Source organism: Struthio camelus, chromosome 35 (assembly GCF_040807025.1).
Source record: "Struthio camelus isolate bStrCam1 chromosome 35, bStrCam1.hap1, whole genome shotgun sequence".
In the NCBI taxonomy this organism is placed as follows: Eukaryota; Metazoa; Chordata; class Aves; order Struthioniformes; family Struthionidae; genus Struthio; species Struthio camelus.
The window spans coordinates 247,361-274,937 of NC_090976.1; the positions used below are offsets into that span (position 1 = coordinate 247,361).

Sequence of the window (27,577 nt, forward strand, 5' to 3'; positions counted from 1 at the left end):
GCCCACCCGCCTCCGGCCCCGCCCCGCTCCCGGCCCGACCCCGCCCCTCGCACGTCTCGAACCTGCCCACCCGCCTCCGGGCCCCGCCCATCAGGTCTCCTCTAAGCCCCGCCCCCCTCGATCTTTCCAAAAAGGGAGGCGCAGGAGCTAAAAACGCGCTTTATTGGCGAAAAAAAGAGATGTGTCGACGAATTTTGGGGGGGGGGGGGGCTGCACCTGGGAACAGCCCGCCCCCCCGGGTTGCTGGCGTCCCCCAGGATCCCCCCAATAACCCCAGAGCACCCCAAGCTCACCCCCGTCACCCCCCAGAGCGATCTAAGGGCCCCCCCCAGCACCCCACAGCTGCTGGTGCAGCTCTGGAGCCCCCCAAAGCCCCCCAGAGTGACCTAAGGGGCCCCCCCCGAGCACCCCACAGCTCTTGGTGCAGCTCTGGAGCCCCCCAAAGCCCCCCAGAGTGATCTAAGGGGCCCCCCCCGAGCACCCCACAGCTGCTGGTGCAGCTCCGGAGCCCCCCAAAGCCCCCCAGAGTGATCTAAGGGGCCCCCCCGAGCACCCCACAGCTCTTGGTGCAGCTCTGGAGCCCCCCAAAGCCCCCCAGAGTGATCTAAGGGGCCCCCCCGAGCACCCCACAGCTCTTGGTGCAGCTCCGGAGCCCCCCAAAGCCCCCCCAGAGTGATCTAAGGGGCCCCCCCGAGCACCCCACAGCTCTTGGTGCAGCTCTGGAGCCCCCCAAAGCCCCCCCAGAGTGATCTAAGGGCCCCCCCAGAGCACCCCACAGCTCTTGGTGCAGCTCCGGAGCCCCCCAAAGCCCCCCAGAGTGATCTAAGGGGCCCCCCCGAGCACCCCACAGCTGCTGGTGCAGCTCCGGAGCCCCCCAAAGCCCCCCAGAGTGACCTAAGGGGCCCCCCCGAGCACCCCACAGCTCTTGGTGCAGCTCCGGAGCCCCCCAAAGCCCCCCAGAGTGACCTAAAGGGCCCCCCCGAGCACCCCACAGCTCTTGGTGCAGCTCCGGAGCCCCCCAAAGCCCCCCAGAGTGACCTAAGGGGCCCCCCAGAGCACCCCACAGCTGCTGGTGCAGCTCTGGAGCCCCCCAAAACCCCCCCCAGAGTGATCTAAGGGCCCCCCCAGAGCACCCCATGACTCCTGGTACAACTCTGGAGCCCCCCAAAGCCCCCATGGAGCACCCCAAGGGCCCCCCAGAACATCCCATAACTCCTGGTGCAGCTCTGGAGCCCCCCAAAGCCCCCATGGAGCACCCCAAGGGCCCCCCCAGAGCACCCCATAACTCCTGGTGCAGCTCTGGAGCCCCCCAAAGCCCCCATGGAGCACCCCAAGGGCCCCCCGAGCACCCCATAGCTGCTGGTGCAGCTCTGGAGCACCCCAAAGCCCCCATGGAGCACCCCAAGGGCCCCCCAGAACACCCCATAGCTCCTGGTGCAGCTCTGGAGCACCCCAAAACCCCCATGGAGCACCCCAAGGCCCCCCAGCAGCTCCCCGGGGGCCCCCCTCACTCCCACCCCCCAGCACCCCCCGCTCCGGCCCAGCGGGGTCCCGCCCGGCCCTGGCGCGGTGCTCCGTGGGGCGGCCCCCCGGGCTCAGAGGACCTTGCGCGGGCGCTTGAGGAAGGCCAGGGTGTAGTCGCTGGGCGAGGACTTCTGCTTCTTGAGCTGCACCTGCGACTGGGCCGTGAGCTGCAGCTTGATGGCGCTGGAGTTGATCTTGGGCGCCCGCAGCAGGTCCTTCATGCCCTTCATCTTCTCGCTCTGGAAGACCAGCACCGGCCCCTCCGGGGGGGCAGCGGCGGCGGCTGGGGGGGCCGGGGCGGCGCTGGGGGGCGGTGGCGGCGGCGCCGGGGCCGGGGTGGCCTCGTCGCCCGGCGGCTTGTCGGGGCGCTGGCCGGAGCTGGGCCGGCGTCGCTCGGGCACCTTCTTGGGCAGGGGGGGCTCCTCGGGCTTGGACTCGCGCCGGGGGCCCCGGCGGCGACCCTCGCGCGGGTCCTCGCTGCCCTGGTCCTCGTCCTCGGGCGGCTCCGCTTCCCGCGACACCAGCGTCACCTTCTGCCGCACCTGCGGGGGACCACACGGATGGCGTGAGGGACCTTGGAGAGGGCGTTGGGGGCCACCAGGGACCCTGTGGAGGGTGGGGGGGGACCCTAGAAGGACAGGGAGGATACCGGGACCCCACAGATGGGGTGGGGGGACTCTGGAGAGGGTGTTGGGGGACACCAAGGACCCTGGAAAGGGTGTTGGGGGCCCCCGGAAGGACAAGGAGGACCCCAAGGACCCCACAGATGGGGTGGGAAGATGCTAGAGGTCGTTGGAGACCACCAAGATCCATACGGATGGTGTGGGGAGAGCCCAGGGACCCCACAGATGGGGTGGGGGGACCCTGGAGAGGGTGTTGGGGACCCCAGGGACCCCATGCAAGGTGTGGGGAGACCCCAGGAACCCCACGAATGGGGTGGGGGTACCTAGAGAGGGTGTTGGGACCCACCAGGGACCCCATTAATGGGGTGGGGGGACCCCCAAGACCACCAAAGCGGCCCAGGGACTGGACGAGGAAGGTGGCCCAGCCGACGTGCAGCACCGGCGTGGGGCTGCCCCACGTCCCCCCGGCACCGCCCAGCCCCCCGGCACCCCCCCCACACCCCCTGGGACCCCCCCCGGGACCCCCCCCCGGACCCACCTGCCCGTCGAAGCGGCCCAGGGACTGGACGAGGAAGGTGGCCCAGCCGACGTGCAGCACCGGCGTGGGGCTGCCCCACGTCCCCCCCGGCACCGCCCAGCCCCCCGGCACCCCCCCACACCCCCTGGGACCCCCCCCGGGACCCCCCCCCCGGACCCACCTGCCCGTCGAAGCGGCCCAGGGACTGGACGAGGAAGGTGGCCCAGCCGACGTGCAGCACCGGCGTGGGGCTGCCCCACGTCCCCCCCGGCACCGCCCAGCCCCCCGGCACCCCCCCACACCCCCTGGGACCCCCCCCGGGACCCCCACCCCGGACCCACCTGCCCGTCGAAGCGGCCCAGGGACTGGACGAGGAAGGTGGCCCAGCCGACGTGCAGCACCGGCGTGGGGCTGCCCCACGTCCCCCCCGGCACCGCCCAGCCCCCCGGCACCCCCCCCACACCCCCTGGGACCCCCCCCGGGACCCCCACCCCGGACCCACCTGCCCGTCGAAGCGGCCCAGGGACTGGACGAGGAAGGTGGCCCAGCCGACGTGCAGCACCGGCGTGGGGCTGCCCCACGTCCCCCCCGGCACCGCCCAGCCCCCCGGCACCCCCCCACACCCCCTGAGACCCCCCCCGGGACCCCCCCCCAGACCCACCTGCCCGTCGAAGCGGCCCAGGGACTGGACGAGGAAGGTGGCCCAGCCGACGTGCAGCACCGGCGTGGGGCTGCCCCACGTCCCCCCCGGCACCGCCCAGCCCCCCGGCACCCCCCCACACCCCCTGAGACCCCCCCGGGACCCCCCCCCGGACCCACCTGCCCGTCGAAGCGGCCCAGGGACTGGACGAGGAAGGTGGCCCAGCCGACGTGCAGCACCGGCGTGGGGCTGCCCCACGTCCCCCCCGGCACCGCCCAGCCCCCCGGCACCCCCCCACACCCCCTGAGACCCCCCCGGGACCCCCCCCCGGACCCACCTGCCCGTCGAAGCGGCCCAGGGACTGGACGAGGAAGGTGGCCCAGCCGACGTGCAGCACCGGCGTGGGGCTGCCCCACGTCCCCCCCGGCACCGCCCAGCCCCCCGGCACCCCCCCACACCCCCTGAGACCCCCCCGGGACCCCCCCCGGACCCACCTGCCCGTCGAAGCGGCCCAGGGACTGGACGAGGAAGGTGGCCCAGCCGACGTGCAGCACCGGCGTGGGGCTGCCCTCCTCCCACTTGCAGATGCCGTCGTAGAAGCGCAGCAGGTGGGCGAAGCACTCGGGGTCCTGCAGCGCCGAGCCCCCCCCCGGGCAGGGGGCCGCCTGCCCACACCCCCCCCCCCCAACATCAGTGGGGCACCCCCAAACGGGGCGTCTCACACCACCGATACGCCCCCAGCGCGGGACGGGGGTGCCGGCCGAGCGTGGGGCTCCCGAACGCGGCGTCGTGTCGTCCCTCCCCCCCCCTCCCAGCACCCCAAAAGGCAGCCCTGGATGTGGGGTACCCCCATATGGGGCATCCCCCCAGGTAGCCCCACATACGACACCCCAAAACGCAGCCCCAGATGTGGGGCACCCCCACATGGGGCACCCCCCCCCGGGTAGCCGCACATACGACACCCCGAAACGCAGCGTCTCACCCCAAAAACATCCCCCCGCCCCAGGAAGGGGGCTGCCTGCCGACAGCGGAGACCCCCCCCCACCCCGCAGCACCCCAAAACACAGCCCGGATGTGGGGCACTTCCCAGGCACTAGGAATCAGCACCCCCAAATGTGGGGCACCCCCCGCCAAGAGAGCCCCCTGAACCTGGCACCCCACGCGGAGAGCACCCCCAAAACGCGGCACCTTGTACGCATCCCCCCACCCCGGCACGTGGGCCGGCACCCCCCCAACGGCGGGGTGCCCCCCGGCACGTGGGGCGCCCCCCGGCCCACCTCGGCGCCGTCGCCGTCGCCCGGCGGCTCGGCCGCGTTGGCCGCCTCCTTGAGCAGGTTGGGGATGACGTCGTTGGCCACGTCGAAGAACTCCTTGTAGATCTCCTCGTCCTCCCGGCAGTAGTTGTAGCTGTGGGGCGGGCGGGGGGGGGTGTCCGTGGGGCTGCCCCATGGCGTGGGGCGGGGGGGGTGGCCCCCACGGCCCCACAGAGCGATGGGGACCCCAGCGAGGGACGGGGACCCCTGCAGAGCTCAGCCCTGGGCTCGGCCCGTGACCATGCTGGTGGCTCTCCAGCCCCACGGCTGTCCCCCAGCCCCATGGCTGCCCCACGCCACTGGGGTGGACCCTGGCTGGCCCCCCACGGCCCCACAGAGCGATGGGGACCCCAGCGACGGACGGGGACCCCTGCAGAGCTCAGCCCTGGGCTCGGCCCGTGACCATGCTGGTGGCTCTCCAGCCCCACGACTGCCCCACGGCTGCCCCCCAGCCCCATGGCTGTCCCACGCCACTGGGGTGGACCCTGGCTGGCCCCCCACGGCCCCACAGAGCGATGGGGACCCCAGCGACGGACGGGGACCCCTGCAGAGCTCAGCCCTGGGCTCGGCCCGCGACCATGCTGGTGGCTCTCCAGCCCCACGGCTGTCCCCCAGCCCCATGGCTGCCCCACAGCACTGGGGTGGACCCTGGCCGGCCCCCCACGGCCCCACAGAGCGATGGGGACCCCAGCGAGGGACGGGGACCTTGCAGAGCTCAGCCCTAAGCTGACCCCACAACCACTCCGACCACCCCCCTGGCAACACCCCAGCCCCACGGCTGCCCCACGGGCTGCCCCCCAGCCCCACGGCCGCCCCCCGGCTCACTCCTGGATGACGGTGGCGGTGTCGGCCCAGGCCTCGAGCGCCTCCTTGACGTTCTTGTTGCGGCAGTGGTAGCCGGCCAGGTACATGTAGGGGTAGATGTGCTCGTTGTTGTAGTAGGTGCGCGCCGAGAGGATGCCCTGGGCGGGGGGCAGCGGGGCGTCGGGGCGGGCGGCGGGGCGGCCTGCCCCACGGCGCGCCGCCCCACGGCGCCCCGCACCCACCTTGTGGTAGATGGTGAGGGGGTCGGGCCGCCCCGGCGTGGGCTCCAGCTCCTCCAGGTCAGCCAGGTTGCCCAGGGCCATGGGGTACCTGCCGTGGGGCCGGGTCGGGGGTCAGCCCCACGGCGCGGGGGTCTGCCCCACGGCGTGCCCGCCGGCCCCTCTGCCCTGCCCCACTCACCTCTCCAGGTGCCCCAAGTCGTAGAGCAGCCAGAGCAGGCGCTGCGAGGGAAGGGAGAGAGCTGGGGGTCAGCCCCACGGCCAGACCCCCCCACCCCACGGCCTGCCCCATGGCCAGCCCCCCAGCCAGCCCCCTAGCCTGTCCCCACACCCCAGCTGGCCCCCCAGCCCCATGGCCAACCCTGCCAGCCCACCCTCCCCAGCCAGCCCCCCAGCCCCACAGGTAGCCCCCCCAGCCTGTTCCCCAGCCCCACAGACGGACCCCGGCCCCCCAGCCAGCCCCATAGCCGGCCCCACCTGCTGCAGCTGGAGCAGCTCGAGGCTGTCGGTGTGCAGGTCGATGGAGGGGTTGATGGCGCACGCCTGTTCCCCAGCCTCCCAGCCAGCCCCCCAGCCCCATAGCCGGCCCCCCAGCCCCATAGCCGGCCCCCCAGCCCCATAGCCGGCCCCACCTGCTGCAGCTGGAGCAGCTCGAGGCTGTCGGTGTGCAGGTCGATGGAGGGGTTGATGGCGCACGCCTGTTCCCCAGCCTCCCAGCCAGCCCCCCAGCCCCATAGAGGGCCCCCCAGCCCCATAGCCGGCCCCCCAGCCCCATAGCCGGCCCCACCTGCTGCAGCTGGAGCAGCTCGAGGCTGTCGGTGTGCAGGTCGATGGAGGGGTTGATGGCGCACGCCTGTTCCCCAGCCTCCCAGCCAGCCCCCCAGCCCCATAGAGGGCCCCCCAGCCCCATAGCCGGCCCCCCAGCCCCATAGCCGGCCCCACCTGCTGCAGCTGGAGCAGCTCGAGGCTGTCGGTGTGCAGGTCGATGGAGGGGTTGATGGCGCACACCATGAAGGCCACCTCCATGTGGCGGGTGCAGCGCAGGTACGAGCCCTTCAGGTACAGCCAGCTCTGCGCGGGGGCTCGCTCAGCGCCGCGCCACCCCCCAGCCGCCCCCCCAGGCTCCAAGGCTGCTCCCTGTCCCCCTGGGTGCCCCCCTGTGCCCATCCTCATCCCCCTAGGTCCCCCCGTCCCCCTGGGTGCCCCCCTGTGCCCATCCTCATCCCCCTAGGTCCCCCCGTCCCCCTGGGTGCCCCCCTGTGCCCATCCCCATCCCCCTAGGTCCCCCCGTCCCCCTGGGTGCCCCCCTGTCCCCATCCTCATCCCCCTAGGTCCCCCCGTCCCCCTGGGTGCCCCCCTGTGCCCATCCTCATCCCTCTAGATCCCCCTGTCCCCCTGGGTGCCCCCCGTGCCCATCCTCATCCCCCTAGGTCCCCCCGTCCCCCTGGGGGCCCCCCTGTGCCCATCCTCATCCTCCTAGGTCCCCCTGGGTGCCCCCCTGTGCCCATCCTCACCCCTCTAGATCCCCCTGTCCCCCTGGGGGCCCCCCTGTGCCCATCCTCATCCCCCTACGTCCCCCCGTCCCCCTGGGGGCCCCCCTGTGCCCATCCCCATCCCCCTAGGTCCCCCCCGTCCCCCTGGGTGCCCCCCTGTGCCCATCCTCATCCCCCTAGGTCCCCCCCGTCCCCCTGGGTGCCCCCCTGTGCCCATCCCCATCCCCCTAGGTCCCCCCGTCCCCCTGGGTGCCCCCCTGTCCCCATCCTCATCCTCCTAGGTCCCCCTGGGTGCCCCCCTGTGCCCATCCCCATCCCCCTAGGTCCCCCCATCCCCCTGGGTGCCCCCCTGTGCCCATCCTCATCCCCCTAGGTCCCCCTGGGTGCCCCCCTGTGCCCATCCTCATCCCCCTAGGTCCCCCCGTCCCCCTGGGTGCCCCCCTGTCCCCATCCCCCTGGGGGCCCCCTATCCCTGTTCCCATCCCCTGCCCCCCGTCCCCATCCCCTGCCCCCCTGGGTGCCCCACTGTCCCCGTCCCCATCTTCCTGGGTCCCCCCCGTCCCCCTGGGTGCCCCGCTGTCCCCGTCCCCATCTTCCTGGGTCCCCCCCGTCCCCCTGGGTGCCCCCCTATCCTTGTTCCCGTCCCCCTGGGTGCCCCCCATCCCCTTGGGTGCCCCGCTGTCCCCGTCCCCATCCCCCTGGGGGCTCCCCCGTATCCCCGGATGCCTCCCCCCCCCGCCCCGCCCCATCCCCGCGGTGCCCCCGGGGCCCACCCGCTCGGCCACGCCGGCGTGCACGGTCTGCCCGCGGCGGTCCTCGTTGCCCTTGCCGTGCCAGGTGACCTCGGCCGTCTGCTCGCCCTCGCGCCCGAAGACGACCCAGGCGTGGTCCTCGGAGAGCGCCAGGTGCACGTCGGGCAGCCCCAGCGCCTGGCAGGCCCCCACCACCGCGAAGGCCACCCCCGAGCTGTCCAGCTTCGTCCCTGCCGGGGGGCAGCGCCGTGGGGCAGGGCCGGGCTGGGCTGCCGGGGCTCTCCAGGCCACTGGGTGCCCTGGGGCAGCACCCCGGGGGCAGCCCGTGCTCCCCCAGCTGCCGTGGGGCAGCCCCAAGGGCTCTCCAGGCCAGCAAGTGCCGTGGGGCAGCACCCCGGGGGCAGCCCATGCTCCCCCAGCTGCTGTGGGGCAGCCCCAAGGGCTCTCCAGGCCCCCAGCTGCCGTGGGGCAGCACCCCGGGGTCAGCCCATGGTCCCTCAGCTACCATGGGGCAGCCCTGAGGGCTCTCCAGGACACCGGGTGCTGTGGGGCAGCTCCCCGGGGTCAGCCCATGATCTCCCAGCTGCCGTGGGGCAGCCCCGAGGGCTCTCCAGGCCCCCAGCTGCCGTGGGGCAGCCCCGAGGGCTCTCCAGGCCCCCAGCTGCCGTGGGGCAGCACCCCGGGGGCAGCCCATGCTCCCCCAGCTGCCGTGGGGCAGCCCTGAGGTCTTTCCAGACCCCCAGCTGCCGTGGGGCAGCCCCGCAGCAGCTATGGGAAGACCTCAAGGTCTTTCCAGCCCCCTCCCAGCTGCCGTGGGGCAGCCCGTAGCCACCCCCCTCTCCCCCAGCCGCCATGGGGCAGCCCCCCAGCCCCCCTTACCGGTGATGAAGCTGAAGAGGGACTGGATGTGGGCCCGGTCCTTGAAGTAGGAGCGGCTGAGGCTGTTCCAGATGACGTCGGAGACCTTCTTGACGAGGTCGCGGGAGGAGAAGCCGTCGGGCCGGGGGTAGAGCGAGAGGTCGACGGCGCCGCGGATCTGGGCCGTGAAGCGGGCGTAGAGGGCGGCCACGATGGAGAGCTCGGCCACGGGGAAGTAGGCGAGCGTGTGGGGCTCGGGGCCGGGGCGGGCCTCGAAGCTGATGCCGGGCACGTTGGTGGGCAGCACGCGGTTGACGGCCAGGAAGTGCTCGACGAAGCCCAGCACCAGCGAGAGCAGCACCAGGTCGGGCTCGGGCTGGCGCAGCTCCGCCTCGAAGAGCCGCACCACGGCACCCACCGAGCGCAGCGGGAACAGCGCCTTCTGCCAGGCCTTCAGCCCCATGGCCGGCGCCCGGGCCCGCACGCGCTGTGGGGCAGGGCAAGGAGGGGTCAGGGAGGGCCCCGGACGCGCCGGGGGGGCAGGGCTGGGGGGGGGGTCAGGGAGGGCCCCGGACGCGCCGGGGGGCAGGGCTGGGGGGGGGTCAGGGAGGGCCCCGGACGCGCCGGGGGGCAGGGCTGGGGGGGGGTCAGGGAGGGCCCCGGACGCGCCGGGGGGGGCAGGGCTGGGGGGGGGGTCAGGGAGGGCCCCGGACGCGCCGGGGGGGGCAGGGCTGGGGGGGGGGGTCAGGGAGGGCCCCGGATGCGCCGGGGGGCAGGGCTGGAGGGGGGGGGTGTCAGGGAGGGCCCCGGACGCGCCGGGGGGCAGGGCTGGGGGGGGGGTCAGGGAGGGCCCCGGACGCGCCGGGGGGCAGGGCTGGGGGGGGGGTCAGGGAGGGCCCCAGACGCGCCGGGGGGCAGGGCTGGGGGGGGGGGTCAGGGAGGGCCTCACGCCCTGTGGGGCAGGGCAGGGGGGTCAGGGAGGACCCTGTGGGGCAGAGGAGGGGACCAGGGAGGGCCCCAGATGCGCCGGGGGGCAGGGCTGGGGGGGGTCAGGGAGGGCCCCGGACGCGCCATGGGGCAAAGGCAGGGTATCAGGGAGGGCCGTGGGGCAGGGGAAGGGGATGCAGAGGGCCCCAGACGTGCCATGGGGCAGGGGATAAGGTCAAGGAGGGCCCCGTACACCGTGGGGCAGGGCAGGGGGGTCAGGGAGGACCCTGTGGGGCAGAGGAGGGGACCAGGGAGGGCCCCAGATGCGCCGTGGGGCAGGGCTGGGGGGTCAGGGAGGACTCCACGCCCTGTGGGGCAGGGCAGAGCAGCCCCCACGCGCTGTGGGGCAGGAGCAGACCCCCTTGCCAGCCCCACAACCCCCTCTAAACCTGGCCACACACCTTCCCCAGCCAGCCCCACACCTCCCGGGCCCCCCACAACCGGCCCCACACAGGCCCCTGCCCCGCCCCCCACAGCCCTCCAGCCTCCAGGGGAGCCCCACAGCCCCACCGAGCCCCCCCCGGCCCCACAGAGACCCTCCGAGCCCTCCTACACCTCCATAGCCCCCCCCCCGGCCCCACAACTCCCCACCGGCCCCGCTGCCCCTCACCGTGGCCGCCGCCGGGCAGCGCGGGCCCGGCCGCGCGCGGGGCACCACGGGATCGAGGCGGCCCCGGCAGCGCGCGGGGGCCGCCGGGAAACGTAGTCCGGCGCGCGGGGGCTGCCGGGAAGCGTAGTCCGGCGCGCGGGGGCTGCCGGGAGGCGTAGTCCGGCGCGCGGGGGCTGCCGGGAGGCGTAGTCCCGCCCGGGCCGCGCGCGGGGGCTTCTGGGAGCGAACTGCCCCCAAAAGGGCCTCGAAGGCCGCGATCTTCCCCCAAAAGGGCCCCGAGGGCCCCGAGCTGCCCCCAAACGCGCCCCAAAGGCCGCGGATTTCCCCCAAAAAGCGCCCACGGGCCGTGAGCCGCCCCCGAAAGGGCCCCACAGGCCAAGAAACCACAGCCGAAAGGGCCCCAACCGCCGAGAAACGTCCCCAAAAGGGCCCCACAGGCTGCGCGCTTCCTCCCAAAGGGCCCCGAAACGCCACGAAGGGCCCCCAAAGGACCCCGCGACCCAAGAACGGCACCCAAAAGGGCCCCAAAGACCGAGAACCCCCCCAAAAGTGCCCCGGAAGCCAACAACTACACCCCAAAACGCCCCAACGGCCGAAAAACGCCCCAGAGGTGCCCCAAAAGCCAAGATCTGTCCCCAAAAGTGCCCCGGGGGCTGCAGACTGCCCCCCAAATTGCCCCAAAGGCTGCGAGCTTCCCCCAGCGGTGCCCCGGGGGCTGTGAGCTCTCCCAGCGGTGCCCTGGGTGCTGTGAGCTCCCCCAGCGGTGCCCCGGGGGCTGTGAGCTCCCCCAGCGGTGCCCTGGGGTGCTGTGAGCTTCCCCCAGTGGTGCCCTGGGTGCTGTGAGCTTCCCCCAGCGATGCCCTGGGTGCTGTGAGCTCCCCCCAGCGGTGCCCTGGGTGCTGTGAGCTCCCCCCAGTGGTGCCCTGGGTGCTGTGAGCTTCCCCCAGCGGTGCCCTGGGTGCTGTGAGCTCCCCCAGCGGTGCCCCGGGGGCTGTGAGCTCCCCCAGCGGTGCCCTGGGGTGCTGTGAGCTTCCCCCAGCAGTGTCCTGGGTGCTGTGAGCTTCCCCCAGCAGTGCCCTGGGGTGCTGTGAGCTCCCCCCAGCGGTGCCCTGGGTGCTGTGAGCTCCCCCAGCGGTGCCGCCCCCCAAAAACGACTCGTGCACAGCGCCGGTTCCCTGGCGTTTACTGGCCCCGGGGCAGGGAGGGGGGGCGGGGGGTGGCCGGGGGCTACCGGCGCCGCTGGGGGATGCAGAGGCCGCCGTGGGGCCGCGAGCGCACCGAGCCCGGCTTGCAGGCGCAGCGGTAGGAGCCGCTCGTGTTGATGCAGCGCTCGTTCTTGCACAGCAGCCCCCGCTGGTTCAGCTCCCGGCACTCGTCGATGTCTGCGCCCGACGGGACCCAGGCGTCCGGGAGGGGACCCAGGCATCCAGGGGTCTCCATCCCCCCTGCACCCCACCATCCAGGGGCCCAGGCGTCCGGGTGCTCCTCCCTCACCCCCCCAGGGGCCCAGGCGTCCGGGGGACCCAGGCGTCCAGGGGTCTCCATCCCCCCTGCACCCCACCATCCAGGGGCCCAGGCGTCCGGGGGACCCAGGCGTCCAGGGGTCTCCATCCCCCCTGCACCCCACCATCCAGGGGCCCAGATGTCCGGGTACTCCTCCCTCGCCCCCCCCCCGAGGGGCCCAGGCGTCCGGGGGGCCCAGGTGTCCGAGGGACCCAGGCGTCCAGGTGCTCCTCCCTCACCCCCCCCCCAGGGGCCCAGGCATCCAGGGGACCCAGGTGTCTGGGTGCTCCTCCCTCACCCCCCTCCCCCAGGGGCCCAGGCGTCCGGGGGGCCCAGGCGTCCGGGGGACCCAGGCGTCCGGGTACTCCTCCCTCACCCCCCCCAGGGGCCCAGGCGTCCGGGGGGCCCAGGCGTCCGGGGGGCCCAGGCTCACCGAGGCAGCGGGTGCGGCTGGGGTCGGGCTGGAAGCCGGGGGGGCAGTCGCAGCCGCGGCCGGGGAAGGAGCGCAGGCAGCGGCCGCCGGGGCAGGGGCACTCGGCCGAGTCCTCCTCCGAGCTGTCCTCGCCTGGGGGGGGGGCACGGCGCGGGGCTGGGGGCCGTCGGGTCCCCATGGGGGGTGGGGGGGGCCCAGGGATGTGGGGGTCCCCATGGCTGAGGTTTTGGGGTCCCTGGGTTGGGGAGGTCCCCAGGGGCCAAGGGATGTTGGGGTTCCCATGGCTGAAAGGTTTTGGGGTGGGGGTGAGGGTCTGGAGGGCTTGGGGGGGTCAAGGCTATGGGGTGGGGGTCCAGGTGTGGGGCGAGGGTCCAGCATGGTGCGAGGGTCTGGGCATGAGTTGGGGGATCCGGATATGGGGCAGGGGTCTGGCATGGGGCGGGGGTCCGGGTGTGGGTTGGGGGTCTGGATGTGGGTTGGGGGTCTGGACATAGGGTGGGCGTCTGGCATGGGTGGGGATCTGGATATGGGGCAGGGGTCCGGCATGGGGCTGGGGTCCAGGTGTGGGTTGGGGGTCTGGATGTGGGTTGGGGGACACGGGGTGGGGGGTTTGGCATGGGTTGGGGATCTGGATAGGGGGCAGGGGTCTGGATGTGAGTTGGGGATCCGGATATGGGTTGGGGGTCCAGATATGGGGTGGGGGTCCGGATATGGGGTGGGGGTCTGGATGTGGGTTGGGGGTCCAGATGTGGGTTGGGGGTCTGGACATGGGTTGGGGATCCGGATATGGGTTGGGGGTCCGGACATGGGAAGGGGTTCTGGATATGGGGCAGGGGTCCAGATGTGGGTTGGGGGTCCAGCATGGGCAGGGGTCCGGACATGGGGCGGGGGTCCGGCGTGGGGCGGGGGTCTCACCGCGGCGGGGCGCCCCCAGGAAGAGGGGGCTCACGTCCCAGAAGGAGTTGCTCTCGCTCTGCGACGGGGCGCACTGCTGGCCTGGGGGGGCGCACCGTCACCCCCGGCCCCCCATAGGGCCCCCCCCACCCCCAGACCCCACGGGGACCCCCTGGAGCCCCATAGCCCCGTGGGGCCCCCCCCAGACTCCCTGGGACCCCCAGGAGCCCCATAGCCTCATGGGGACCCCCAGACCCCATGGGTCCCCCTCAGATCCCATAGGTCCCCCCGGACCCCATAGCCCTCCCCTGGGACCCCATAGCCCCCCCAGACCCCATGATCCCCCCAGACCCCCATAGCCCCCCCAGACCCCATGGGTCCCCCCCAGACCCCATAACCCCCCCAGATCCCATAGCCCCCCAGACCCCATAGCCCTCCCCCAGGACCCCATAGTCCCCCCAGACCCCATAGCCCCCCAGACCCCATAGACCCCTCCAGACCCCATAGCCCTCCCCCAGGACCCCATAGCCCCTCCAGACCCCATAACCCCCCCAGACCCCGTAACCCCCCCAGGACCCCATAGCCCTCCCCCAGGACCCCATAGACCCCCCCAGACCTCACGGTCCCCCCCAGACCCCATAACCCCCCCAGACCCCGTAACCCCCCCAGGACCCCATAGCCCTCCCCCAGGACCCCATAGACCCCCCCAGACCTCACGGTCCCCCCCAGACCCCATGGTCCCCCCCAGACCCCATAGCCCTCCCCCAGGACCCCATAGCCCCCCCAGACCCCATAACCCCCCCAGGACTCCATAGCCCTCCATCAGGACCCCATAGCCCCTCCAGACCCCATAGACCCCCCCAGACCTCACGGTCCCCCCCAGACCCCATGGTCCCCCCCAGACCCCATAGCCCCCCCAGACCCCATGGGTCCCGCCCGGAGGCCCCAGACCCCCCCGGCAGCGGGGGTCACCTGGGGGGCGGGGGGGGCAGGGCCGGCAGTGGTGGCCCCAGCCGGCGGCCCGGCGGCAGCAGCAGTCCTCGAAGGAGAGGGGCAGCCCGCCCAGCGGCGCCCCGCACACGCCGTCCTCGCCCCGCTGCTGCCAGCACACGTCGCGCCCGGCCGCCCGCTCTGCCGCACGCCCACCGCTCGCACGGGGCTCGCACGGCCCTCGCACGGGGCTCGCACGGGGCTCGCACGGCCTTGCACGCCCTCACACGGCCCTCGCACGGCCCTTGCATGCCCCTTGCACGGCCTTGCGTGCCCTCGCACGGCCCTTGCACGCCCTCACACGGCCTTGCACGGCCCTCGCACGCCCCTCGCACGCCCCTCGCACGGCCCTCGCACGCCCTCACACGGCCTTGCACGGCCCTCGCACGGCCCTCGCACGCCCTTGCACGCCCTCACACGGCCTTGCACGGCCCTCGCACGCCCCTCGCACGGCCCTCACACGGCCCTCGCACGGCCCTTGCATGCCCCTTGCACGGCCTTACATGCCCTTGCACGGCCCTTGCACGCCCTCACACGGCCTTGCACGCCCCTCGCACGCCCCTCGCACGGCCCTCGCACGCCCTTGCACGCCCCTCGCATGCCCCTTGCACGGCCTTGCATGCCCTCGCACGGCCCTTGCACGCCCTCACACGGCCCTCGCACGCCCTTGCACGCCCTCGCACGGAGCTCTCGCGCAGACCCCGCGTGCGGCCCCCGCACCCTCGCGTGCACCCTCGCACGGACCCCGCATGCAGCCCCTGCACCCTTGTGCGTCCTTGCATGGACTCCGCGTGCACCCTCGCACGGACCTCGCACCCTTGTGCATCCTTGCATGGACCCCGTGTGCACCCTTGCACGGACCCTGCATGCAGCCCCCACACCCTCGTGCACCCTCGCACAGACCCTGCACATGGCCTCGCACCCTCGTGCACCCTTGCACGCCCACGCCTGCCCTTGTGCACCCTCGTGCACCCTCGCCCGCCCTCGCACACCCTTGCACGCCCGCACCCACCCTCGTGCCCCCTCGCCCGCCCGCCAGGGCCCTCACCCGTCTCGGCGGGCGCCACGCACTTCTTGTGCGCGGGGTCGTAGACGGCGGGCGCGGGGCAGGTGCACACGTATGACCCACGCGTGTTCTCGCACACCCCGTTCACGCAGTTCGACTCGTCCAGGCACTCGTCCACGTCTGGGGCGGGGGGGGGCACGGGGGGGGTGGCTCAGAGCTCCCCGACATCCCCCCGGACCCCCAAGCTGCCCCACAGCCCCCAAGCTGCCCCACAGCCCTCCGACACCCCCCCGGACCCCCTAACTGCCCCACAGCCCCCCAACACCCCCCCAGACCCCCAAGCTGCCCCACAGCCCCCAAGCTGCCCCACAGCCCCCCAACACCCTCCCCGGACCCCCAAGCTGCCCCACAGCCCCCAAGCTGCCCCACAGCCCCCCGACACCCCCCCGGACCCCCTAACTGCCCCACAGCCCCCCAACACCCCCCCAGACCCCCAAGCTGTCCCACAGCCCCCAAGCTGCCCCACAGCCCCCCGACACCCCCCCGGACCCCCTAACTGCCCCACAGCCCCCCAACACCCCCCCAGACCCCCAAGCTGCCCCACAGCCCCCAAGCTGCCCCACAGCCCCCCGACACCCCCCCCGGACCCCCAAGCTGCCCCACAGCCCCCAAGCTGCCCCACAGCCCCCCAACACCCCCCCCGGACCCCCAAGCTGCCCCACAGCCCCCAAGCTGCCCCACAGCCCCCCGACACCCCCCCCGGACCCCCAAGCTGCCCCACAGCCCCCTGACATCCCCCCGGGCCCCCTAGCTGCCCCACAACCCCCAAACTGCCCCACAGCCCCCCGACATCCCCCCAGACCCCCAAGCCACCCCAGACCCCCCAAACTGCCCTAGACCCCCCCAAAACTGCCCCAGAGACCCCAAACTCCCCCAGATCCCCCCAAATTCCCCCAGACACCCCAAAACCCTCCCAGAGCCCCCAAACTGCCCCAGATCCTGTCGTAGTCGAAGCCCTGCTTGCAGCAGCCCTGGCTGCCCCGTCCCCCCGCGGCACCCCATAGCACCCCATAGCACCCCGCAGCACCCCACAGCACCCCACAGCACCCCACGGCACCCCACGGCGCACCCAGGCACTCGAGCAGGTTGCTGTCGTAGTCGAAGCCCTGCTTGCAGCAGCCCTGGCTGCCCCGTCCCCCCGCTGCACCCCACGGCACCCCACAGCACCCCATGGCACCCCACGGCACCCCGCAGCACCCCACAGCACCCCGTGGCGCACCCAGGCACTCGAGCAGGTTGCTGTCGTAGTCGAAGCCCTGCTTGCAGCAGCCCTGGCTGCCCCGTCCCCCCGCTACACCCCATCACCCCGCGGCACCCCACGGCACCCCGCAGCACCCCACAGCACCCCATAGCACCCCGCTGCACCCCACGGCACCCCGCGGCACCCCGTGGCGCACCCAGGCACTCGAGCAGGTTGCTGTCGTAGTCGAAGCCCTGCTTGCAGCAGCCCTGGCTGCCCCGTCCCCCCGCTGCACCCCATCACCCCATAGCACCCCGCAGCACCCCACGGCACCCCATGGCACCCCGCGGCACCCCGCGGCGCACCCAGGCACTCGAGCAGGTTGCTGTCGTAGTCGAAGCCCTGCTTGCAGCAGCCCTGGCTGCCCCGTCCCCCCGCTGCACCCCATCACCCCGCGGCACCCCACGGCACCCTGCAGCACCCCGCGGCACCCCATGGCACCCCACGGCACCCCACAGCACCCCACGGCACCCCGCGGCGCACCCAGGCACTCGAGCAGGTTGCTGTCGTAGTCGAAGCCCTGCTTGCAGCAGCCCTGGCTGCCCCGTCCCCCCGCTGCACCCCATAGCACCCCATAGCACCCCGCAGCACCCCACAGCACCCCACGGCACCCCACGGCACCCCACAGCACCCCATGGCACCCCGCAGCACCCCACGGCACCCCGCGGCGCACCCAGGCACTCGAGCAGGTTGCTGTCGTAGTCGAAGCCCTGCTTGCAGCAGCCCTGGCTGCCCTGTCCCCCCGCTGCACCCCACGGCACCCCACAGCACCCCACGGCACCCCACAGCACCCCGCAGCACCCCGCGGCACCCCGCGGCGCACCCAGGCACTCGAGCAGGTTGCTGTCGTAGTCGAAGCCCTGCTTGCAGCAGCCCTGGCTGCCCCGTCCCCCCGCTGCACCCCACAGCACCCCACAGCACCCCACAGCACCCCGCAGCACCCCGCGGCACCCCGCGGCGCACCCAGGCACTCGAGCAGGTTGCTGTCGTAGTCGAAGCCCTGCTTGCAGCAGCCCTGGCTGCCCCGTCCCCCCGCTGCACCCCATCACCCCGCTGCACCCCACAGCACCCCACAGCACCCCGCAGCACCCCGCGGCACCCCGCGGCGCACCCAGGCACTCGAGCAGGTTGCTGTCGTAGTCGAAGCCCTGCTTGCAGTAGCACTCGTAGCCCGGCTGCGTGTTCACGCACTTGCCCTCCTTGCAGATCTCCTCCCCGAAGAGCTCGCACTCGTCGATGTCTGCGGCGCGGGGACACGTGGCGACGGGGACGCGGGGGACCCCGGCGCGCACGTGGGGACACGGGGAGGCAGGGGGGACCCCCACGGCCCCAGCTCATGGGGATGGGGGGACGGGGGGGACCCTGAGGGCTGCAGGGACATGGGGACGTGGAGGACCCCAAGGACACGGGGGACCCCAAGGGACACGGGGACGTGGAGGACCCCAAGGACACGGGGACACGGGGGACCCCAAGGGACATGGGGACGTGGAGGACTTCAAGGGACATGGGGGACCCCAATGGGTGCAGGGACATAAGTACGTGGGGACGTGGAGGACCCCAAGGGACACGGGGACATGGGGGGCCCCAAGGGACACAGGGATGGGGAGGACCCCAAGGAACATGGGGACACGGGGACATAGGGGACCCTGAGGGGCATGGGGACATGGGGGACCCGAATGGGTGCAGGGACATAAGTACGTGGGGACATGGAGGACCCCGAGGGACATGGGGACACGGGGACATGGGGGACCCCGAGGGACATGGGGACTCCAAGGGACACAGGGATGGGGAGGACCTCAAGGAACATGGGGACACGGGGACATAGGGGACCCTGAGGGGCATGGGGACATGGGGGACCCGAATGGGTGCAGGGACACAAGTACGTGGGGACGTGGAGGACCCCAAGGGACATGGGGACATGGGGACATGGGGGACCCTGAGGGACATGGGGACTCCAAGGGACACAGGGATGGGGAGGACCTCAAGGGACATGGGGACGCGGAGGACTCCAGGGAACATGGGGACATGGGGATAGGGGGGACCCCGAGGGACACGGGGATGGGGAGGACCTCAAGGGACATGGGGACGCGGAGGACTCCAAGGAACATGGGGACATGGGGACATGGGGGACCCCGAGGGACACGGGGACACAGGGACGTGGAGGACCCTATGGGACACAGGGATGGGGAGGACCCGGAGGGACACGGGGACATGGAAGACTCCAAGGGACATGGGGACATGGGGGACCCCGAGGGTGCGGGCACATGGGGATGTGGGGGATATGGGGGTCCCTGAGGGGTGCAGGGGCATGGGGACATGAGGACACGGGGGACCCTGAGGGACAGGGGAATGAGGAGGACCCCAAGGGTGCAGGGACACGGAGGACCTCAAGGGACACGGGGGACCCTGAGGGACGGGGGGACGAGGAGGACCCCAAGGGTGCAGGGACACGGAGGACCTCAAGGGACACGGGGGACCCTGAGGGACGGGGGGACGAGGAGGACCCCAAGGGTGCAGGGACACGGGGACGTGGGGACTTGGGGGACCCCCCGAGGGAGGCGGCAGGCGGCGGGGGGCTCACCGCGGTGGGCCGGCAGGCCGTAGTTGAGGACGTCGTCGTCCAGGATGAAGCCCTTCCCGTCGGGGCAGAGCGCCAGGAACTCGGCTGGGGGCCGCCGTCAGCCGGGGGGCCGGGGGGGCCGGGGCGCCCCCAACCCCCCCAGACCCCCCCAAACCCCCGGACCCACCAGAGGAGGGCACGGGGCAGGGGTCGACCTCGCAGTGGTTGTCCCCCAGGACCCCTAGGACCCCCTCCAGGACCCCCCAGGACCCCCTAGGACTCCCCAGGACCCCCTAGGACCCCCCCAGACCCACCAGAGGAGGGCACGGGGCAGGGGTCGACCTCGCAGTGGTCGTCCCCCAGGACCCCCAGGACCCCCTAGGACCCTCCAGCCCCCCTGGTCCCCCCCAGGACCCCCCCGGACCCACCGGAGGAGGGCACGGGGCAGGGGTAGACCTTGCAGTGGTTGCTCCCCAGGACCCCCAGGACCCCCTAGGACCCTCCAGCCCCCCCAGCCCCCCCAAGGACCCCCCGGACCCACCGGAGGAGGGCATGGGGCAGGGGTAGACCTCACAGTGGTTGCTCCCCAGGACCCCCTAGGACCCCCCAGGACCCCCCAGGACCCCCCAGGACCCACCGGAGGAGGGCACGGGGCAGGGGTAGACCTCGCAGTGGTTGCTCCCCAGGACCCCCTAGGACCCTCTAGGACCCCCCAGGACCCCCAGGACCCCCCAGGACCCACCAGAGGAGGGCATGGGGCAGGGGTAGACCTCGCAGTGGTTGCTCCCCAGGACCCCCAGGACCCCCTAGGACCCCCCAGGACCCCCCCGGACCCACCGGAGGAGGGCACGGGGCAGGGGTAGACCTCACAGTGGTTGCTCCCCAGGACCCCTAGGACCCCCTAGGACCCCCTAGGACCCCCCAGGACCCCCCCGGACCCACCGGAGGAGGGCACGGGGCAGGGGTAGACCTCGCAGTGGTCGCCCCAGCCGGCGCCCAGCGAGCAGCAGCACTCGCGCCGGGTGACGTTGGGGGCCAGCACGGAGTCGCAGAAGACGGAGTCGTCGAAGTTGAGGTAGCACTCCTTCTTGGGGGCCGGCGGCTCCCGCCCTGCGCCCCCCGTCAGCGCCCGCCGCCGCCTCCACAGCCCCCCAGACCCCCCCAGAGCCCCCCCGGCACCCTCTGGCACCCCTTGGACACCTCAGAGCCCCCCAGCACCACCCAGAGCCCTCTGGGACCCCCCCAGAGCCCCCAGCACCCCCCAGAGCCCTCTGGGGCTCCCCAGAGCCCCCCAGCACCCTCTGGCACCCCTTGGACACCCCAGAGCCCCCCAGCACCACCCAGAGCCCTCTGGGACCCCCCAGAGCCCCCTGGCACCCTCTGGCACCCCTTGGACACCCCAGAGCCCCCCAGCACCACCCAGAGCCCTCTGGCACCCCCCAGAGCCCCCCAGCACCCCCCAGAGCCCTCTGGGGCTCCCCAGAGCCCCCTGGCACCCTCTGGCACCCCTTGGACACCCCAGAGCCCCCCAGCACCCCCCAGAGCCCTCTGGGGCTCCCCAGAGCCCCCCAGCACCCTCTGGCACCCCTTGGACACCCCAGAGCCCCCCAGCACCACCCAGAGCCCTCTGGGACCCCCCAGAGCCCCCTGGCACCCTCTGGCACCCCTTGGACACCTCAGAGCCCCCCAGAACCACCCAGAGCCCTCTGGGACCCCCCAGAGCCCCCCAGCACCACCCAGAGCCCTCTGGGGCCCCCCAGAGCCCCCCGGCACCCTCTGGCACCCCTTGGACACCCCAGAACCCCCCAGCACCACCCAGAGCCCTCTGGGACCCCCCAGAGCCCCCTGGCACCCTCTGGCACCCCTTGGACACCCCAGAGCCCCCCAGCACCACCCAGAGCCCTCTGGCACCCCCACAGAGCTCCCTGGCACCCTCTGGCACCCCTTGGACACCCCAGAACCCCCCAGCACCCCCCAGAGCCCTCTGGGACCCCCCAGACCTCCCCAGCACCCTCTGGCACCCCTCGGACCCCTCAGAGCCCCCTGACATCCCCCTGAGCCCCCCCAGAGCCTCCTGGCACCCTCCGGCACCCCTCAGACCCCCTCAGAGCCCCCCAGCACCACCCAGAGCCCTCTGGGACCCCCCCAGAGCCCCCCAGCACCCCCCAGAGCCCCCCGGCACCCTCTGGCACATCCCAGAGCCCCCCTAGATCCCCCCAGAGCCTTCTGGCACCACTTAGACCCCCTAGAGCCCCCTGGGACCCGCTAGAACCCCCTAGAGCCCCCTGGGATCACTCAGAGCCCCCCAGAGCCCCCCAGCACCCTCTGGCACCTCCTTGGCCCCCCCCCAGATCTCCCTGAGACCCTCTGGCACCCTCTAGAGCCCCCCAGAGCCCCCCAGCACCACCCAGACCCTGCCAGAGTCCCGTGGGACCCCCCTAGAGCCCCTCAGAGCCCTCTCGGACTCCCCAGCACCCCCTGAGCCCCCCCATAGACCCCCCTGGGCCCCTCTGGACCCCTGAAGCCCCCCATAGACCCCCCCTCAGCCCCCCTATAGACCCCCCAAGCCCCCTATAGATCCCCCTCAACCCTCCCGCTCAGCCCCACTGGAGCCCCCCAAGATCCCCATAGTCCCCCTATAGACCCCCCTCAGCCCCCTGGAGCCCCGAAGCCCCCCAAGCCCCCTGTAGACCCCCCTTGACTCCCCTCCTTGGCCCCCAGGGACCCCTGAGCTCCCCAGACCCCTGAAGCCCCCCATAGACCCCCCTGGCCCCCCCAAAGACCCCCCTCGACTCTCTCCCTTGGCCCCCAAGGACCCCTGAGCCCCCTTGGACCCCCATAGACCCCCAACCCCCCCATAGACCCCCCTGGCCCCCCCATAGACCCCCCTCGACTCCCCCCCTTGGCCCCCAAGGACCCCTGAGCCCCCTTGGACCTCCATAGACCCCCCCAGGTCCCCCCATAGATCCCCCTCGACTCCCTCCCTTGGCCCCCAGGGACCCCTGAGCCCCCCCGGACCCCCATAGACCCCCCAGGCCCCCCCCATAGACCTCCCTCGACTCCCCCCATTGGCCCCCAGGGACCCCTGAGCCCCCCTGGACCTCCATAGACCCCCCCAGGCCCCCCATAGACCCCCCTCGACTCCCCCCATTGGCCCCCAGGGACCCCAGAGCCCCCCCCGGACCCCCATAGACCCCCCCTGAGCCCCCCCGGCGCGGGGGCTCACCCTCGCAGCGGCGCCGGTCCGGGGAGGGCACGAAGCCCTCGTGGCAGACGCAGGCGTAGGAGCCCTCCACGTTCTCGCAGGCGCCGTGGGGCAGGCAGAGCCCCGGCTCCAGCGCGCACTCGTCGATGTCTGCGGGCACGGCGGCCGCTCAGCCGGGCCGGGCCCGCGCCCTCGTGCGACGCACGCTCAGCTGGGCCCGCGCCCTCATGCAACACACACACGCTCAGCCGGGCCGCGCATGTGTCCCCTCGTGCGATACACGCTCAGCTGGGTGCGCGTGTGCCCCCTTGTGCGATGCACACTCAGCCGGGCCGCGCGTGCACCCCCTCGTGCGATGCACGCTCAGCTGGGCACATGCCCTCATGCGATGCGTGCTCAGCCGGGCACGCACTCTCGTGCAACGCACACTCAGCCAGGCCACACATGCACCCCCTTGTGCAATGCACACTCAGCCAGGACAGGTTTTACGTGTGCTCTCATGCAACGCACGCTCAGCTGGAACAGGCCTTGCATGCGCTCTCGTGCAATGCACATGCAGCCTGCTCGGGTCTCACAAGTGTCCTCGTGCAATGCACGCTCAGCTGGAACAGGATCTGCACACACCACTGTGCAATGCACAAGCAGCCTGGCCGGGACAGGCCTTGCACGTGCCCTCGTGCAATACACACTCAGCCAGGACATGACACGCACGCACTCTTGTGCAATGCACATGCAGCTTTGCTGGACAGGCCTTGCACGTGCCCTCGTGCAACGCACACTCAGCCAGGATAGGACCTGCACGTGCCCTCATGCAATGCACACGTGGCCTGGCCGGGACCGGCCTTGCACGCGCCCTCGTGCAACGCACGCTCAGCCAGGACAGGCCTTGCACACACCACGCTCAGCCGGGACAGGCCTTGCCCGCGCCCTCGTGCGACGCACGCCCGGCCCGGCCGAGGAGGCGCTTGCAGCCGTGGAGCCGGGCCGAGCGGGGGGCGTGCGAGGGGCCCTCGTGCGAGGGGCTCACCGTGGCACTTGCGCCCGTTGAGCAGCTTGTAGCCGGGCCGGCAGAGGCAGCGGTAGGAGCCCACCGTGTTCACGCACTCGCCCCCGACGCAGGCGGCCGGGAACTCGCACTCGTCGATGTCTGCAGGGAGCGGGCGCTGGGCACGCGGCCCCCCCGCCCCCCCGGCCCCCCCCCCCAGCTCTCGAGCCCCATATCTCCCCCCCAGACCCCTATATCCAACCCCAGACCCCCCCGCACAGCCCCTACAGCCCCCCTAGACCCCTATATCCACCCCCAGACCCCTATATCCAACCCCAGACCCCCATGCACAGCCCCTACAGCCCCCCTAGACCCCTATATCCAACCCCAGACCCCTATATCCAACCCCAGACCCCCATGCACAGCCCCTACAGCCCCCCAGACCCCTATGTCCACCCCCAGACCCCCCCCACAGCCCCTACAGCCCCCCAGACCCCTATATTCAACCCCAGACCCCCCTGCACAGCCCCTACAGCCCCCCCCAGACCCCTATATTCAACCCCAGACCCCTATATCCAACCCCAGACCCCCATGCACAGCCCCTACAGCCCCTACATCCCCCCCAGTCCCCTATATCCCCCATAGACCCCTATATCCACCCCCAGCCCCCCATGCACAACCCCCTGACCCATATAACCACCCCCAGCTCCACGTGCAGCCCCCTCCCCAGCCCCTATAGCCCCCCCAGCCCCCCGGGGCACCTTCGCAGCGGGGCCGGTCCTTGGCGGCGTGCAGCCCGGCCGGGCACTGGCACTTGAAGGAGCCCAGGGTGTTGACGCAGACCCCGCTGGGGCAGAGCCCCCCGGCCTCGCACTCGTTCACGTCTGCGCCAGCCCGTCAGCGCCCGGACGCCGGGGCCCCCCGGGGCGGGAGGGGGGACCGGACGCCGGGGACCCCCAGGGTGGGAGGGGGATCGGGTGCCCGGGACCCCCGGGGTGGGCGGCAGAGCCCCCCGGCCTCGCACTCGTTCACGTCTGCGCCAGCCCGTCAGCGCCCGGACGCCGGGGCCCCCCGGGGCGGGAGGGGGGACCAGACGCCGGGGTCCCCCAGGGTGGGAGGGGGATCGGGTGCCCGGGACCCCCGGGGTGGGCGGCAGAGCCCCCCGGCCTCGCACTCGTTCATGTCTGCGCCAGCCCGTCAGCGCCCGGACGCCGGGGCCCCCCGGGGCGGGAGGGGGGACCGGACGCCGGGGTCCCCCAGGGTGGGAGGGGGATCGGGTGCCCGGGACCCCGGGGTGGGGGTCCCTGGGGTGGGGGGCATCCAGGTACCCAGGAAGAAGGCGGGCACCCAGATGCTGGGGTTCCCTGGGGGATAGGGACACCCAGATGCATGGGTCCCCGGGGTGGGGGGCACCCAGACGCCTGGGTCCCTGGGGGTGGGGGGGTACCCAGACGCTGGGGTCCCCGGGGTGGGGGGCACCCAGACGCCTGGGTCCCTGGGGGTGGGGGGTACCCGGACGCCTGGGTGCCTTGGGTGGGGGGCACCCGGATGCCTGGGTCCCTGGGGGGGTTGGGGGCACCCAGACACTGGGGTCCCTGGGGTGGGGGGTACCCAGATGCTGGGGTCCCTGGGGTGGGGGGCGCCCGGATGCCTGGGTCCCTGGGGGGGTTGGGGGCACCTGGACGCCTGGGTCCCTGGGGTGGGGGGCACCCGGATGCCTGGGTCCCTGGGGGGGTTGGGGGCACCCGGACGCCCGGGTCCCTTGGGTGGGGGGTACCCAGATGCCTGGGTCCCTGGGGTGGGGGGCGCCCGGATGCCTGGGTCCCTGGGGGGGTTGGGGGCACCCGGATGCCTGGGTCCCCGGGGTGGGGGGCGCCCGGACGCCGGGGCCCCGGGTGCCCGTACCGTGGCAGGCGCCGTTGTGGCCCCGGAAGCCGGGGGGACACGGGGTGCAGACGAAGGCGCCCGGCTGGTTCTCGCACTTGCCCTCGGGGCAGGTCCCCGCGTCCAGGCACTCGTTGATGTCTGCGGTCACCCGGGGGTGGCGCCCGTCACCGCGGGGCCACCCGGCACTGGGGTCCCCACGTCCCCATGCCCTGCCCGCCCCCCCGTCCCGTGTCCCCGTGCACCCGTCCCCAAGCCATGCGCATGTCCCCGTGTCCCCGTTTCCCTGTGTCCCCATGCCATGCCCACCCCCTGTCCCCATGTCCCCATGCACCCGTCCCCATGCCACATGCATGTCCCCATGCCCCCTGTCCCCATGCACCCACCCCCACGCCATGCGCATGTCCCCGTGTCCCCGTTTCCCTGTGTCCCCATGCCATGCCCACCCCGTCCCCATGTCCCCCTGCACCCGTCCCCATGCCACATGCATGTCCCCATGTCCCCCTGTCCCCATGCACCCACCCCCACGCCATGCGCATGTCCCCGTGTCCCCGTTTCCCTGTGTCCCCATGCCATGCCCACTCCCGTCCCCATGCCCCTGTGTCCCCATGCCATGCTCACCCCGTCCCCATGTCCCCCTGCACCCGTCCCCATGCCACATGCATGTCCCCATGTCCCCATGTCCCCATGCACCCACCCCCACGCCATGTGCGTGTCCCCGTGTCCCCGTTTCCCTGTGTCCTCATGCCGTGCACGTGTGCCCATTTCCCCGTGTCCCCACGCCAAGCGCGTGTCCCCACACCCCCGTGTCCCCACGCCAAGCGCGTGTCCCCGCCGCGTCCCCACCTTCGCAGAGGGGCTGCCGGGCGCTCTTGCGCCGATACCCGGCGTGACACTCGCACTTGTAGTGGCCGGGCAGGTTGGCGCAGGTGCCACCGTCCCCGCAGATGTCCGCCTTGGCGCACTCGTCCACGTCTGCACGCAGGGCTCAGCGCCGCCCGTCCCACCCCGGTCCCCATCCCCGTGTCCCCGGTCCCTGGGTCCCCATGTCCCTCTCCCCATCCCCATCCCGTGTCCACGTTCCCGTGTCCCTGTCCCTGCCCCCAGGTCCCCAGGTCCCTCTGCCCATCCCACCCCAATCCCCATCCCTATGTCCTTGTGTCCCCATCTCTATGCCTGTGTCCCCATCTCCACATCCTCATCCCCGATCCCCATCTCCATGTCCTCAACCCCGTGTCCTTGTGTCCCCGTCCTGGTCCCTACCCGTGTCCCCACCCCCATGTCCCCGTCCTCACCCCGATCACCCCATCCCCAATCCCCATCTCCACGTCCCCAACCCTGTGTCCTTGTGTCCCCATCCTGGTCCCTACCTGCGTCCCCATCCACATGTCCCCATCCCCAATCCCCATCTCCATATTCCCATCTCCACGTCCCCAATCCTCATGTCCTTGTGTCCCCATCCTGGTCCCTACCCATGTCCCCACCCCCATGTCCCCGTCCTCACCCCAATGACCCCAACCCCAATCCCCATCTCCATGTCCCCAAACCCGTGCCCTTGTGTCCCCATTCCCATGTGCCTGTCCCCGCGTCCCCGTGTCCCCGTCCCTGTCCCCATGTCCCTCTCCCCTTCCCACCCCAATCCCCGTCCCCGCGTCCCCGTCCCCGCGGCGGGCACTCACCGACGCACGAGCGCACGCCCTTGTGCACCTTGAGCTGGTAGCCGCGGTGGCAGTGGCAGTTGTAGGAGCCGCCCGTGTTCATGCACACGCCGCGGCCCGGGCCGCACGGCTCCGCCTCGCACTCGTTCACGTCTGCGCGCGCACACGCGTCACGCGGGGCACACGCCGGCGCCCGCCTGCGTGCACACGCGTGTGCCTACCCGTGCAGCAGCGGCGCTGCGGGTGCCAGCGGTACCCGGGGGAGCAGAGGCAGCTGCAGCCGCTCGGCCCCATCACGCCCTCCCCGTGCCCGCGCACACGCCCCGACCCGGCACCGCCTGCCTGCACACGCGTGTGCCTACCCGTGCAGTAGCGGCGCTGCGGGTGCCAGCGGTACCCGGGGTAGCAGAGGCAGCTGTAGCCGCTCAGCCCCATCACGCACTCCCCGTGCCCGCAGATGTTGCGGTTCAGCTTGCACTCGTCCGTCTCTGCGGCACACGCGGGGCGCCGCTATGGGGGGGGGTCCTGGGAGGGGGGGGTATTGGGGGGTCCCGAGGGCCTAGGAGGGGTCCTGGGAGGGGTTAGGGGTCCTGGGAGGGAGGCTGGAGGGGTCCCAGGAGGGTCTAGGAGGTCCCAGAGAGCTATGGGGGTCCTGGAGGGTCCCAGGGGTTTGGGGTCTATTGGGGGTCTCAGGGGTCTAGGGGGCTTTGGGGGTCCCAGGGGTTTCAGGGGTCCTGGAGGCTGGGGAGTCCCATGGTTCTGGGGGTCCTGGGGGTCTATTGGAGTTCCCAAGGGTTTG

The 27,577-nt window shown here is 72.9% G+C and overlaps 2 protein-coding genes across 3 annotated transcripts in view; both read right to left on the minus strand.

Annotated features, from left to right (window-relative positions):
• Positions 1–150: 150 nt before the first annotated feature.
• MEN1 (menin 1) lies at positions 151–10,413 on the minus strand. Of its 2 annotated transcripts, none has more exons than XM_068923705.1 (10): positions 10,361–10,413; positions 8,785–9,250; positions 7,927–8,135; positions 6,603–6,713; positions 5,842–5,882; positions 5,664–5,751; positions 5,443–5,579; positions 4,582–4,711; positions 3,799–3,969; positions 151–2,066 (listed from the first exon to the last, which is right to left on the minus strand). In XM_068923705.1, the coding sequence occupies exons 2-10, from the start codon at positions 9,224–9,226 to the stop codon at positions 1,596–1,598; spliced, it is 1,800 nt and encodes a 599-aa protein (XP_068779806.1). In that variant the 5' UTR covers positions 9,227–9,250; positions 10,361–10,413; the 3' UTR covers positions 151–1,595. The 2 variants fall into 2 exon arrangements, with proteins under 2 accessions (XP_068779806.1, XP_068779805.1); XM_068923704.1 differs by having other exon boundaries at positions 6,603–6,731.
• Positions 10,414–11,526: 1,113 nt separating this feature from the next.
• The window catches only part of LTBP3 (latent transforming growth factor beta binding protein 3), a 32,097-nt gene continuing 16,046 nt past the window's right edge, over positions 11,527–27,577 (minus strand). The window contains exons 12-26 of the mRNA XM_068923686.1: positions 27,141–27,266; positions 26,800–26,931; positions 25,967–26,095; positions 25,142–25,261; positions 23,998–24,120; positions 23,279–23,398; positions 22,273–22,401; positions 19,989–20,156; positions 19,068–19,151; positions 17,598–17,726; positions 15,229–15,366; positions 14,163–14,321; positions 13,212–13,292; positions 12,297–12,428; positions 11,527–11,742 (exon numbers count right to left, since the gene is read on the minus strand). Of these exons, the coding sequence (XP_068779787.1) occupies positions 11,588–11,742; positions 12,297–12,428; positions 13,212–13,292; positions 14,163–14,321; positions 15,229–15,366; positions 17,598–17,726; positions 19,068–19,151; positions 19,989–20,156; positions 22,273–22,401; positions 23,279–23,398; positions 23,998–24,120; positions 25,142–25,261; positions 25,967–26,095; positions 26,800–26,931; positions 27,141–27,266 (1,925 nt within the window). The 3' untranslated portion in view covers positions 11,527–11,587. The remainder of the gene's footprint in view (positions 11,743–12,296; positions 12,429–13,211; positions 13,293–14,162; positions 14,322–15,228; positions 15,367–17,597; positions 17,727–19,067; positions 19,152–19,988; positions 20,157–22,272; positions 22,402–23,278; positions 23,399–23,997; positions 24,121–25,141; positions 25,262–25,966; positions 26,096–26,799; positions 26,932–27,140; positions 27,267–27,577) is intronic.